This window comes from Melospiza melodia, chromosome 5, assembly GCF_035770615.1.
Source record: "Melospiza melodia melodia isolate bMelMel2 chromosome 5, bMelMel2.pri, whole genome shotgun sequence".
NCBI classification, from domain to species: Eukaryota; Metazoa; Chordata; class Aves; order Passeriformes; family Passerellidae; genus Melospiza; species Melospiza melodia.
This window is the reverse complement of record NC_086198.1, coordinates 71,080,115-71,095,355: the sequence shown is the minus strand read 5'-3', so window position 1 is coordinate 71,095,355 and position 15,241 is coordinate 71,080,115. Positions and strand designations below refer to the sequence as shown.

Genomic DNA, 15,241 nt, shown 5'->3' with positions numbered 1-15,241 from the left:
GAAACAATATCCCACTTATTTCAGATGTGCTTCTGAAGTACCTAAGGAAGCTCAATTCGAAAATGTTCTCATTAATAAAAAGAAAAATTAAAAAAACCCCAAAAACACTGAGCACTGAAAGCAAATTTTTAAACTTTTTTTTTCCTGAAAAAATAATGCTTTAACCTAGTTTCATTGTCCTTTTCATTTTGTACTTGAAGCAATTTAATGATATGTCAGCTTTTCTAAAAGTAACAAAGGGAAGACTTTTTAAAAAAATTATGCTAATAAATTAGCACTTTTTAATTATGAAAGACATATGCACAAAATTACTTAACAGACTAAGCCATTATGAAGTCTATGAATACCTTGAAACAGCTACCACAAAACATATTTGGGGTTCTGCATTGATACCTATTTTGTATGTAGAAGAAGTGAACAAAATTTTCCTTATTTAAACAGTAATATTTTGTATGCTGTTCAGAAAAATTTGTGGCTTATAAATTAAATTTCACCTGAAAATAAGAACCAGGTTTGCAGATGAATGTGTGACAAACGGATATATATTCCATTTCACTGACAGTGATCTAAAATGATAACAAAAGTATCTTTTTTACTGGTAAAAAACCTGCTGAACACTAATCTACATGTTCAAGATAATATGTCCCTCAAAAATCTACCTTGAGAAAACCAGAAAAGGTTTCCTCATCAATACTTTAAATATGTTTCAAGGATATGAATGTAAATAGCAGATTTATTTCTCTGCAACAGTCACTAAGTAGATTTGCTTTTTAGACAGGTGTGCTAAGATGTATGTCTAATGTCTACAGTTATATTAGCACTTGAGAATGTGGTCTTAGTTTTAGTCTCTTTAAATTAAAAAGTGTCTCCTTAATTAAAAAAGCACTCACCTACAAAGGTAAGCAGGATCACCAGCAAAAGGATCAGAGCACAAATGCATGGAATCAGTATCAGGAGCAAAAGTCGAAGGAACTTGGCAGAAGCCAGTTTCTGAGAGCAGCCATCCCCCATACTATCCTCATCTGTTCCTAAGACCTGAAAAACAAAAACGCAGTTTCATCATGCTGGGGACCATCAGTAATTCCTATGTTCTCAATAGCAGTCCTCCCTCCCTACTACACAGCTACATGATTTAAATGTATGCTGTATATGGCTAATAGATTCTTAAGGACAAGTTGAATGTAAATTTTCTTCCTGCTGGACAGTCTAGCACAATCCATATAATTTATTAAATTTTACTCAATATCCACAGACCTACAGCTTCATTGAAATTTCTAAACATTTCTAATGAACTGGATGTTGGATAGGCATTTCATTTGAAAAAAATGCAAAACAGATAATAAACTTAAGGAATAAGGCTAACTACAGATTAATTTATAATTTAAAACAATCCATTACTAATTATTCAAGAGCTCTGTGTTCTTGTTTCTTTTATTAAAGAATCAACATACTATTATAACCTTTAAGTGACAATAGAAGAGTTATTTGCACAGTAATGATGTCTGATTTTTTAAGTACTTTATATAATGCAAATCACATTTTCTGTCCTATGAGTGGAATACACAAGAATAGAGAAAAACAATTTTCTGAATTCAACTGAGCTGTTGAAAAAATTCAAACCCCTGTAAAAGCCTAAATATGCATTTTATATTTTTTAAACCTAATTCCATTAATACTATGATCACATATACTGGAGAAACGTCATTGGTTTTAAACAGAAACAAAAACAAAATTCCAAATTAATATTTAATAGCAAGATTGAAACCCTTACAAAGTCAATGCCCCTTTGTTTGAAATTGACCAAAAAATAAAATCTTCCCTGTGATAACACGAAACTAGATGGTAAGTTTATTCATTACAGACAGTGTCTTCCCAAAGGATGACTAATTGTTTATCCTCTTTGTCAGGAAGATCAATCACATCAAAGGTGGTTGTGTCAGGACACAAGAGTAAAGGCATCCATTACCCTGACAGCCTCTCCCTGAAGAACCTCAAGAGATTGAAGTCTACAACCTAAATCATATTAGTTCTTGTAAATGCCAGTCTCTGTGGGTTATCCCTTTGGCTGGCTCTGCTGAACGTGCTTTTCTGTAAAGAGCAGGTCATCAGACTGACTGGCACAAACCAAAGCTGAACTATTTCTTAAGGAATTGCTGCAAAGACACCGGATTTGTACCACTCCATAACCTCAGTCCCATTTACTGCACTGAATGAGAAGACCTCAGGCATAAGTAGGATTTGCAGAATTATCTTCTATCATTATACAATATCTCCTGTTCCAGCATGGCACAAGACTATTTGGAAGGTAATTTTCCTTACTGATAATAGAATTACCAACTATTCCTGAAAGCCCTGGTTACTAGACACTGCAAGACCCTTGACAGACAGTAGAAGCCAGGAAAACTGCATTTGTGAAGTTGTATGTGTCTTTTCTGACACTGCTAAGCATCACATCATCTGACCACTTCAAAACTCATCCAGTGCAGTGTCTGTCCCATCTGACTTCTTTTCCTACTTCCACTGTTCAAAGTAAAGACATTAACACTGGAAATGCATAGGTATTGGTAGAGCTTTGAGACTCATCGAGTGCAGTGTCTGTCCCATATGACATTAACACTGGAAATGCATATGGTATTGGTATGGCTTTGAGACTCATCCAGTGCAGTGTCTGTCCCATTTGACTTCTTTTCCTACTTCCACTGTTCAAAGTAAAGACATAAACACTGAAAATGCATATGGTATTGGTATGGTGTGACATACTAGTAGCATCTCCCTTGATAGTCTTCCTCCTATTCCAGTGATTCAGTCTCAACACAGTCCTACTACTAGATTTATCTAGCAAGCAGGATGGTAAACTTAAAGATGTTGAATTTATCTGAAAATCTGAAATAGTTAGCTCAGGATGAGAACAAAGAGTGTCTGTTGAAACAGTCTGAGTGAGATGACAAGGTCTGTAATCTGATCCTCATCTTCCACAACACAAAAAATATAATCAATACTGCAGAGAGTTAATTGGTTGTCAGAATTATTTTCTCTTAATCAGCAGCTTATTCAGAAGTAGTAAATGTTTCAAACCAAGACTTCAGGATATCTCAGCTTAATTAATGCCCTTGTCCACAAGTGACATCTAAAACATTCAGTCACAGATAAAGTTAAGGATTTAGGTGAATATTACGAACTTCAGTCCTGTAACATTCAGACAATACCTGCTTGACTTCCTGCAGTCCACACTTGTCTACCTTGTCCTATTAAAGTCTTCAGTGTCTGCCTGACATTTTGCTTCTGGTAATGCTGGAATCTAGCAGCTTTAGCTGCTGTGCTCATAGCAGGCTTCCCTGAATTCCACAGTCTGAGTTCCTACAGCCTTTATTAGGCCCCCTTGCGAGTTCTGAGCACAGGTAACAGAGGAATAACACAACTCTGCTAGGAACTCAGATCTCCCAAAACTCTGCCATAATTACTTCTCAAAGCACAGACAACGATGCAGTAGATGCAGTGCTCCCAGAGGAAAGGGGGCAATTGAGTTCAATACCTACTTTGCCTGAAGCAGTTAAAAAATGAGATCTACAACTGAGCAGACTATCACAACCACACGAACACAGACTCCTCTTGAATCACAGCACGCCATGCCTTGAAATTATGATATTCTATAAAAAGAACCTGGTTCTTCTGGGCCAGACAAGGAGCAGGACCATCACTACACAACTCAGTGATCAAGGCACTCAGGAGCTGATTCTTAGTTTCTCCAAGACAAACAAACTTTAGATCCAGCTCAGTTTCCTAAAGAAATTACTCCCAACCAAGATGCACTTCTTGCAAGTCCCAAGCAGAAATGTCCAACTCTACCCAGTGTAATACAAAGTAAATTCTGACCTGTGACTCCACAAATAGTTTGTCTTAGGAGTAAAAACTTAGCAAGAAAGAACAAAATTTTTGTTCTCAAATATTTGAAAAAACATTCAGAAATAGTATCCATCATCACTTTTTGACTCTTTTTGTTAAGAGGGGATGACATTGATTATTTTGGAGGCACATGAGTTCTTAATAATCTCAAGCACAAGTGTTTAACTGAGAGCAGTTATCACCATTGTCATATATAAACCTTAGAGTCAACCTAGCAGAAGCATTAAATGTGTGCCAATTAAAACAGTGATCCTGTGTTTATGTGAGAAATGTTTTCTAAAGTCTACTAGTGTTGCAAATACTACTTACTTTACATAAATGTTCAAGACTAAATGAGAACATCAAACATTTTCTTTCTTGTCTGCTCCTGAAAGCAATAAATCTCAATCTTTTTACTGACAACTCAGTGCCACAGATTTTAAAATGGGCTGTTGTATCCAAATTTACTTTCAATGTCTGCTCAAGAAAAGAATGCTGTATTGTTAAAGAAATGCTTCTTTAAGCACCATGAATTGCGTGTTCTGTAGAACTGCAAAGTAAATATTTATAGGCAACTAAACAGTATGTTGTACTTTTCCCTTCTACAGGAAAAGACCTCAGGAAAAACAATACACCTGTTTAAATCATCATCAGTGACTATGCAAGCATAAATTATTTTTTCCAGTTTCCCAATATTACCATTTTTCATCACTTGAACATCTACATTAGTTTTTTTCTGTCAATTTCTCTGATGAATATTAATTAAAACTAGAAATAGTTTTACTCTTTCCTATACCAACAATAAGAATTTAATAAATTGTCCTATAGATAAACATGAATGACATGAACACTTACTGTTTATATATTCCCTGATAGTATTTCTTTGTCTCTTGCCACCAAATATTGCAATGCATAAAGAACACATGCACCAGCTTGAAGTGCTCTAGTATGACAATGGCATCTGCATAAACTGCAGACGTGCTCTGTTCTCTCAGTTCTTGTAAATAATGGAATAGAGGAACAAATAATAGACTAAAGACATAAATAATGGAATTGTCAGATAAAAATGGGCCTGTGGAAGGAAACAGGGGTGCAAAATGCTTATTCCTTGGCTCACTTCAAGCTTCTAGGTTAGTGGCTGAGAGAAGAAACCTGTCTCCCTCAACTCTCTGTGTAGTTAACAGTTTCTCTGACTCATTCTGTAAGTCTGAGGTACCTGGTAGATACTTATATATCTCCCTTTCCAAGGAAAGGACAAGAAGACTTGAAAGCAGGATCCTTGAGGGCCCACTGAAATAAATCAACTGTAAATGCTGAAGATTTCAAAAGGAAATAGATTTAGCCAAAAAAATATATAGCACTGGACTAAAACATTCTCAATACTTGAAGAACAGGTGCAAGTTCTCTTCCAACAACTGCTATTAGAAAACTCAATCTAAGAAATATTTTTCAGAATTAAATACTGTGTGCACTACAGTTAGGAAATATCTGTGTTTGTTTTTTAAGGCAACAAGTAATTTGCTTTTAATACAAACATGCTTTGTGTTTAACAAGAATATAGTCAGAAGAGAGGATACCTGACAACATCTGATAATTTCTTTTGACAGCTAAGAGGCTTTGTCCCTAACAAAATTACATTAACCACTGCTAACCTGAGTGGCATTCTTTCAGTAATGACTGCAATAAAGGAAATAGACTAAAAATAAATTCTGAGCTAATTTCAGTGTGTATTTTTAAATTTTAAATTTTAAAATTTTAAATTTTAAAATTCTAGGTTTATCTAGGACTGCTGGATCAGACTGCTCAGTTTATTCTCTGGAACCACAGAGGGAAGAAAAAAGTAAGATGAAAAAGAGTGTGTAGTCCCATCTGACTGCAAAAAGACTAAGAATTCATTGGACCAAAATTCACAGCTTATTTTCTGCAAGACGTGGAAAGAATCTGATCTCACGGCTGTCATTTCAATAGCATCCCTGTCATATTAAAGCAGAGAAATGACAGATTACATTAAGATTTATGGGTGAAAAGCCAATGGCAGCATGCAATTTTCCTTTTAGATACTAAAAGTATCTAAGTTACTAGTCTATAAAACAGCCTGAATCATGGTATGAGCACTCGACAAAAATATCTCCTGCTGTTGTCACCACAGAACTAACAGATGTTCTCCCAATAAAGAAGTATCATTAGACGTAATTGCCTACTGTCAGTATCTTCTGTGCATGATAGCGCTCTACACAGAAATGTAGAAGACATCTCCTAGATCAGAAGCATTGGTACATCTTGAGCAAGCCATACACCAAAGCATTATTTAGTGTTTGTAATGGAGAGAAATGGAAGGAAGTACTACCATGAAATGCAGAAAGAATGTCACAGGGCAGTGAACAGGTCACCTCATAATGCCACTGTCCTCAGAAGTCCTCATAATGCCATTGAGGAATCTGCTAACCAGCCAAGCAATAATTATGTAAGATTACATGACTATCTGCAGCTCTTTCCATATCCATGATACTGTTCCTCTTCTAATGTTGAAGCAGGGCTCAGTTGTCAGGTCTTGTGATTTCATCTGCTTTTATGATGCTGGTCTTAAATCTCTAGATACTGAACTGACATGACCCTACCAGCCATTACAGCTTTTCCTTTGCCATTAGAGGAAGATGGTTCCCATCTGTTATGGTTATAGAGCAAAAATTGAGCATGTGAAGTGTCAATGTTTAAGCACAAAACACCACATATATATATCAATTTAACCATACTCATTCTTACAGCCTTTTCTGATCAACTCATAATACTCGAAGGCCTGGTAATGAGTAACAGAAGCTGAAAATGGCCTACATTTTTTATTAGTTCTGTCCTGTTTACATGAATACTAGGAGGCAGCAATGCACCTCCATTCGACTACTTTATTGTCAAAAAAATATAACATCATACTTCAATAGTCATTGTAACAAGTAGAAAGTGTAAGATCAATCTCCCAGAGGTACAAAGTCACATACTAAAAAGACATACAGGCAAAAATTTGCAGAATATTTCATTTTCAGTGTTAGAGGAATTAGAGAGGCAAACTGAAACGGACGCTGACAAATAAATGTACAGGTAGCACGAGAAACTGGATACTAAGCAGCTTTTGTCTGCATTTACAAGCAGTACCCAAATTCTAGTGTACACAAATTGAAGAACAGTAGTGTCACAGTTATTCTAAAAGGAAATAGTGCCATTTAGAGGGGGAAAAAACTTCTCATGCAGTAAAGTAGAAAAAAAAAATAACCAAACACCTTTTCATACACAAGGCAGGAAAAAAACCCCAAACAAACAACCCTTTTCATACAGCAAATCAGCAAACATGGAAAGTATGTTATCATCACAAAGTTATTTGCCAATAAAATGCACTATTTTCCTGATAGTTCAAGTTTACTGTAATCTTGTAACTTCTCCCAGGGAATTGCATATGCTCAGACAAAATATGAATTGCTCACATAATCCATTTGAAGTTCATTTTGACGATCAGACCTCCCTTCTCTTCCATGAAATTAATCAATCCAAAATACAGAGTATCCCACTAAAGGAGATGTCATATAAAGCTGGGCATATCTTTCCAAAATAAGTATTTGGTTGGTGCTAGAGGCCAGATTCTTTTGCTTGAAGCATAAACATGAAAGCTTGGAGTTCTGAGCTTATTCTCATTTCATCTAGTTCTTCAGGTAAAGAATACTCTGTTCTATCCTGGCAATGTAGTGGACTGTAAAGGCACTTTGAAAAACATCTATTTGATATAAAAATAAACATAAATAATTTAATAATTGGTCTCCCTAAAAATATTTTATTTAGACATAAGAAAGCTATTGACAAGCAAACTCTTCACCTTGATTCTCCATTACAAGTAACCTATACTTAACATCAATAACTGTTCTCCATCTCATTGTAAATAAGAACTAGACACACCATTAGCCAACATATACAGTCAGTACAAATCTGTCTTCAAAACTTGAATTAGAAAACAGGGAAAAAAGGATATTTATCATTACTAGAGAACAGTAGTATCACTGTTATGTGGTGATCCCTTCATTTTTAAAAAGAAGTGCTGCTGAATAATGATTTTGTTTTGGCATAAATGCTAATTGTTTACACACTTCATTATATATTGTAATATTTACAATTATTTATCATTTCACTGATGTAAAGTTAAAACTACTGTGGGGATACTTCCCACATTTACAATGGAACTTTGTTGAATTCTCAAGAATGTTCAGATTAGGAAATAGTACAGCTGATGGCAAACTTACTACATTTCTAAGTTCTCTCTTCTTTACTACTCACAGCTGGTGGCAAAGATGTGTGATGCTGCCATTCCTCATAAAATGAGCAAGGTTCAGTAAACATATGGAAGATAGCAAAGATTTTTTAAAAACTGAAGTGTGTATGAAAGGCAGTAATTTTAAGGATTAGACTATGGTTAGAATTATCTGATACTTCTCAGCGCCAGAACACGAACATCCATTCAGCCCACTTGCACAAGCAGTGGGAAATTGTTCTGGGCAAAGTACTCTTTAGCTAATGCAGAATTCATGCTCCAGGGGTTCTTAGTTTTCTTTAAGTTGCTACGGCTTGCAAAAATTACTCATGGAAGTTTCCACAGCGCCGTGCTGTTTTTCTGAACACACAGAGAGACTATTCTAATGCTTTCCTGACTACCCAGATGTTCATTGCATTGAGCTAAGCACGCTGAACAGCGATGGCAAGCCTCTGGCTACACACTGCTGACAATCACAGCCCAGCAAGCAGGGAGTAAGGAACACAGTACCCTCTTCAGGTTCCTGCCTAGCTGGGAATTCAATGAGCAGATGTCTGCAGAAGAGCCATTAGCATAAGAAAGGCAAATTTGAAAACCATAAAAAAAACCCCACAGAAAAATCTTAGTGGCCTACTTTCTGGCAATAAAAAAAAATTGGAAAAAAACCAAAAACATTTTGAGGGGGTGGAGGGATACTGTTAGTTGAAAACTTCCTCTTAAAATAATCTTTCAAGCCTGAAAAACTAGAAGGGCCAAAAGGAAATCCTGCCTGTCCTGCGGCTCACATTCAGTGTATCAGTCACCCACTGCTTATGTAGAAATGCCATCAGAAGCCTCACCCCACACAAAGTAGTTACGAGCTCATAATTGGACATACTTTTTTTTCCTGTTAATGCCTCATCAGTAGGGTTTAACCCTCTGTGCAATGCCTACTGCTGATTATGTAATTGCTAAGCCCATTTGAAATCAGAAGCTTTCAATTACATCAACTAGATGGAAAATTAGAATGCAAGCTAAAAAATTGCAGGAATCTTTTTAAAAGCATTTGTCTCTTTATCTTTCATGCATTTTTAATCAATTTTTCCTTAAAAATGCATAATTATTCTTCAACTATAAACATCTACCTAGAAGAAATTAAAATTCAGAATTTGAATGTGTAATGTTAACTTTACCAATTTTTTTCTGAATTATGATTTAAAAAGATACTAACCCTTGGACCAAAGATAAGGCCAACAGAATATCAATCAAAGGAAAGTATTTGATTTAGTGTCAAAGCAAAGACTTATCTGTACAGCATAGCTGGATTTTTATTTGACCTCCTCCAAAAGATGAAAATGGGGTTATGCAATGTTACAAAGGTCGATAACCTACTACCTAAAAAATTTAGAGGTGACTCATTCATTTTTCAGTAGGGTACCACTTTGTTCAGAAACATGTCATCTTTGAACATTTTGCTTCAGTAAAAGAAAATAAAGAAAAGGAAGAATATTTTTTGAAACTACCAGGACATTGAGACAGAAATAACTGGAGAGGTGACTAGAGATTAAACCTATTCAATATCGCTGAACTTACAAAAGAAATGAGCCAATACAGAAAAGATCAAATGGGTTAACAAGGAACTTACATTGGTGTATATATTTGACTAGGACTTTGATATAATAATTAAGCTTTATAGATCACACAAAGATTTATGGGATAAAAACATCCATCTAAGTCCCTGAGACAATAACAATCTGATTATTTCATCAAAAAATAAAAATTCTACTGTATTTATGGCTAGAAATATTCATTTTGTCATCCATAGAACAGATGCCAGATTTCCTTCCATTCACATTTTCTTTGGAAAACTCCAAGAGTCATAGAATAATCCCATCTATGATAAGGAAAAAGCAAATGAAAACCATCTGGAGCCTCAAACAATCCAAACCATCTCACACCATCAACACTATTCCATATCTCTCACTTTATAGGGAAAAGGATTTGTTAACAACTTCTAAACACATTCAATCATCATTTCAGACTTCCTTTCCAGGCTTGTCAACATGCACTTCAAATTATTTAAGCTAACACCCTTAAAATGGCTAAGCAGGGGGAAAACCAAACTTATGAAAAGGCATTTACTACATAATTCTGATATGTAGTTGCTGCATATCGAAAGGCAATGTAAGAAAAAAAAAGAAGAAGAAAGATAGCTACTTACTCTACAGTTCCCAATATTCTTTCAGATAAATTATCCATTTAGGCAATATTTGCAGATGCACAGAACTAGCTTTTTCAAACAATAAAGTATCTCTCAGCAACACCTGTCACTCATGGCAAAAAAGGAAAGGTTGTTAAGGCAAGGTGGGCTCAGCTGTCTGTGTTTCTTCCGCGAGATGTGAAAATGCAGAAGACTGGGAAAAGTCTGAGAAATGTAGCCTGTGCTGCTTCAATAATCTCCAGGTGCCACTGGTTTCAGGACAGCTTTACCACAGGCAAAATAATCCACCCAGTAAAAAAAATTTGATAGCAAAAGCGGCAGCAATGTAAAACATGTCCATGTTGCTCCACTGTCCCACAGAAGTCAGGAGAAAACATGATTGTGTATTACAGCTATCTGCTGGACTATTACATCCATGCAGAGTTGCAGGACTCAGAGATGTGGGATGGAAAACTCCTCAATGCTACCTACCAGAGGTTTTATTTCCAAGACATAGACCTGGGTGCTTTCTGAAACCATTAGTGAGAGGAACAATGCAAGGAGCACATAAGCAATTTCTCACTGCTTCACTCAGAGGCAAAACAGGGGGAAAATGAGAGTCTCTTTCCTTAGGAAATGCTTCCTGAATCTTTGCTGTTATCAAGAAATTTTCAATAATATTAGAGTGACAGTATAGGCTATTTTGAAACTAGGAGTTCTTTTGAGGTGATGAACAGTAATAGGAATTGCTCTGGGCAGTTGCTACTACTGCTAAATCATTGCCAAGTGAAATCTCTCTCTGGCATCAAACAAATCAGTTCTGAAAGATTCTAGCACATTAGTTTTAAAACACCAGGTTCTATAAATGGCAGAACTGAGTGTTATATGTTTTAGGAAGGGAAGAAGGGAAAGACAGACTATGACAACCATCAACCAGTCCCAAAGCAAGAGCACCATACACTGAATACTGGATTCTCCCTGAACTACAACACATGAATTGGAGTAGATGAAATCTGATGCAGTCCTAAAAAAGGAAACTCTACCTTCACTCCCTTTCCCTTAAAGAACTAGGTGAAGATCAATTAAATGTTCAGCATACAAAATATTTCTTTCCCAAGAAAAAGTTGGCCTTGAAATTCTGGAAGAGCAATAGTTTAGAGGAGCACCTGCAGTGATGCAACCTGACAGTCTTTTTTCCTACAGACTTACAGGAGCTGTCCCCCAGGGGCAGCACCTGAACCATCACAGCACAAACTTCACCATTCAAAAGCAGCTCTGTCAGTATCTATTCAGTTTCTACAGGTCAACGTGCTAAAAAAGTTCCTTATGCTAGAAACAACTCAAAAATACCAGAGAACTGTAAACTGTGTGGCACCCAAACAAGCAAATGATGCAAAGGTTCCATTCTAATGACAGAAATGATGAAAAGGAATGGAACGATGGCTGGATTATTTTCACTCCTTCATGATTTAGGGATAGGGGAAGAGGGACAGGGAAGCAGAAAACCACAGAGGCAACACTGCTACTCTGGTCAGTACCCTGGCCACCACTTGTGTCCCAATTACATGGACATCCATGTAGGTGGCAAGCTGTTAGCAGTGGGGGGACTGCAAGTTTGGCCTCCTTGAGAAGAGAGCAGGAGCGGCTGTGCGCCAGATATGCCCAGTTCCACCTGGAGCCACACCACAGGACACAGCTGAGCCCATCAACCAAGCTGGTGGTGCCTCTGTGAAAAAGTATTTAAGGGCACACGCGCCACACAGGCAGAAAAGCAGGAAAAGAGTGAGATACAGCAGAGCAAACACCAAGGTCAGAGAAGTACATGCTCCATGGTAGAGCAAATACTCCCTAAAGGACTGCAGCCCACAGAGGATTCACACCAGAGCAGAGGATGAGCAAGAATGAAGGAGTAGAAGAGAACCACAGTCCTTCCCTGCACTGTTCATAGCCTCACTGAAGGGACTGAGTGCCAACTGTGGCAATAACAAGGGGGAAGGAGTCTGAAGGGAAGCTGAGAGGTCTGGGAAGTGAGAGGTGTTTTCCTGAGGTGTTTTAATACTTGCTTCATTTTTTCTTCTTGTTTCACAATATCTGAGTCAGTCAGTATGTATTAACCAGTAATAAACTGATTTACTCCACTCAAGCCTGTTTTATCCATGATGGTGACCACAAAGGGATCTCCCAGCCTTCATCTTGACCTATGAGCTTTCTCATTCTTTCTGTTTTCTTCCCCATCCCACAGGATGGGGTAGGGATAGAGCAAGTGGACATGTGGGATGGAAGTAAAATCTTTTAAAAAATCTTTAAAATCTTGGCTGTGGGCTGGGGCCAGGCCACCACCACCCCTGGAGTCGGCTGTGCCCTTAAGGGCACTGAGGGCCAACAACTGTGACATGGATGAACCAGCAGCATCAGACAGCATTTTCTGCTGTCTGTTGCTGGCTTTAACCCCCAGATATTCAAGTTTCGCAGGTAAAACAACCAGAAATAATATATGCACAATTTATTTACAAGCACTGCTTTAAATTGTAATGTCTAGAAACCATACCCAAGGACCATCTATCCCTTCAGGGGAGCAGCTGTATGCACAAGGTAGGCACAGGGTGGAATCTAATTTAGACTTCAGAGGTAGCAACATTCTCACCTCTTTTTGAAATGAGAATCTCTTGCTTGACAGTCATCTCATTATTATTTTTACTTTTAGGAAATTAACCATTTTTTGTATTTCTTTCATCTTTGCCGGTTAGAAATGCAAGCTGAAATTAAAAATGCTACTCAGAACTATCTGTTCCACAGCAAAAATGAATTATGCTTCCATCTGACAGCGACAAAAGCATTCACCACAGGGACATTAAAGCGTACACAGATTTAGGAGCGGGGGAGCTCTCAGTGCTGACGGGAGCGCCCAGGGGACAGCGGGAGCCGGGCCCGGTGCGGCCCGAGAGCCGCCGGGACCTGCCGGCGGGGCTCCCCGGCAGCTCTATTTTTACTACGGTATGTTTTGCATTCAGACTTTCCACTGCAGGCGGCCCGGGTCAGGGGATCCGCTTTGCCGGGGGAATCTGACAGGTCAGCTCAGCCAGAGTTATTTATAGAGGGCGGGGGACTGAGGGAAAGGATGCGATCGGCATCGTATTCTTCTGCCGCGGGGCTGCGGACTGCGAGAGGCACCCAGGAGCAGCCCCTCCTTCGCCCCTCAGCACAGCCGGGCAAGGCCGCCGCGGCCGGGAGAGCGGACAGCCCGCTGGACACGGGCACAGCCCGCTGGACACGGGGGCTGCTGCCGCGAGAGCCAAAGGGACAAGGCCCAGGCGCTCTTCCTTCCCTCTCTGTCTCCAGTTTAACTCCTGCAGCCTCTCGGGGAGCGAGGGCTCACTCCCTGCAGTCCCAGCAACTGGGGGCGGGGGCTCCCGGAGTGAGGCCCAGGACAGTTGTAGTGAAACTGTACACAAGGCAACAACTGACTGCCGAGGAACAAGAGAATTAACAATTCAGTGGCAATGAGAATAGTCAGGCTGCAGCTATCTAGATACTGTCTTCAGTTACCTCATGAGTGCGAAGACTTTTGCAAGGAGGATTTAAGCTCTCTTTCTCCCACTATGACAATCCATCACTTCATAGCAGGTTATCACCTACCCTTCTCTCCTGGCACTGGAGAACTCTGTGTATCCAGCTTGCCACTTATGAGGTCCATTTCTTTTCAGTAGGGAAAGAAACTGGGACAGATTACAAGCATCAGTATTTCAAACTGTAATCACACTGCCCCCCTCAAGCCCTGCTGCTTACTTAGCTGCTTCATCCTGAAGGCATTTAACAGGAGGCGTCTGGCAGCCACATTTGAAAGGGCCTTAGTTGCATGTGCAAGTCTAAAACTGCCCTGCTGCAAGTGGCCTGACATCCGCCCCTGCCAAACCCTGGCTGACATTCAGAAACAAGACATTCATCTGGCCTTGTAAGCACTTGCTAAGGATGCCTGACACGCTGACAGGACTCTTCCCACACAATGTAGCTATAACCACCACCTTTTAAAACCTGACCCCACTAGGAGATAGTGCCAGTGTATGTAACTGCCTAACAGCATGACCTGTTCAGCCTGAAAGCACATGACCTGGTACCCAGGGCCTCCCAGTCCAGGTGGAGTCAAATCCACAGCTCCCACTTCCTAAGGAAGTACCAGTAGTGCTTATATTGTGTCTCCAGAACTGGGATGAGCTGAATCTGCTGGGCCTCAGCATGGCAAAGATTGACAGAGCTCAAACATCCACTTAGCCACACTGAAGTGTTGTCTTCCTGCTTGTAAACAAAAGGTTTGTTTACAGTTCACCATTTGTTGGTTAGAGCAGTTGAGTCGGAGCTGCTGGATTTCTTCACCAGATACAACAATCCCAAAATTCCCTTGCCTGTTTCACCTTCAATTGAAAGGACCATTCTCCTTCTGACAAATGAGATTTCTGTCTAGGTGCTTATCCACCTCAGCCTCTGCACACATTCCTTGTCTGGCTGTGCGACTAATGACAAGAAATTATGTGTCTGGCAATACACGGGCTTAATACAATGCCAGGACAGTAATGTTCCTCAAGGGAGCTGAGTGCTAAGACCTAAACATGTATATCAGCTTAGCAGGAAAAGAAAAATTTTAAAAAGGGTAACTCCTACATTCAAGTAAACCCACATTTTAAAATAATTACTGGCACTGTTAACAGTCCTGGCTTTGACTTGTATCTGCAGACATCATCTAATACATAATTAACAGCCAAACAATAACAGAGATGTATTAAATCGTCCTGTGCACATTTTATAGAACACCTCAAATCATGACACATTTTCAACCATCTACCTACAATACTTTTAATTCGCTGGACATTCCAGTTATCTGCACACAGTTGAGTGCC

The 15,241-nt window shown here is 38.9% G+C and overlaps 1 protein-coding gene across 2 annotated transcripts in view; it reads right to left on the bottom strand.

The window, feature by feature from the left end:
* CORIN (corin, serine peptidase) overlaps positions 1–15,241 on the bottom strand; it is a 117,547-nt gene that overhangs the window by 99,816 nt on the left and 2,490 nt on the right. For both annotated transcript variants that reach the window (XM_063157338.1, XM_063157339.1), the window contains exon 2: positions 891–1,035. In XM_063157338.1, coding sequence (XP_063013408.1) covers positions 891–1,035 — 145 coding nt within the window. The remainder of the gene's footprint in view (positions 1–890; positions 1,036–15,241) is intronic.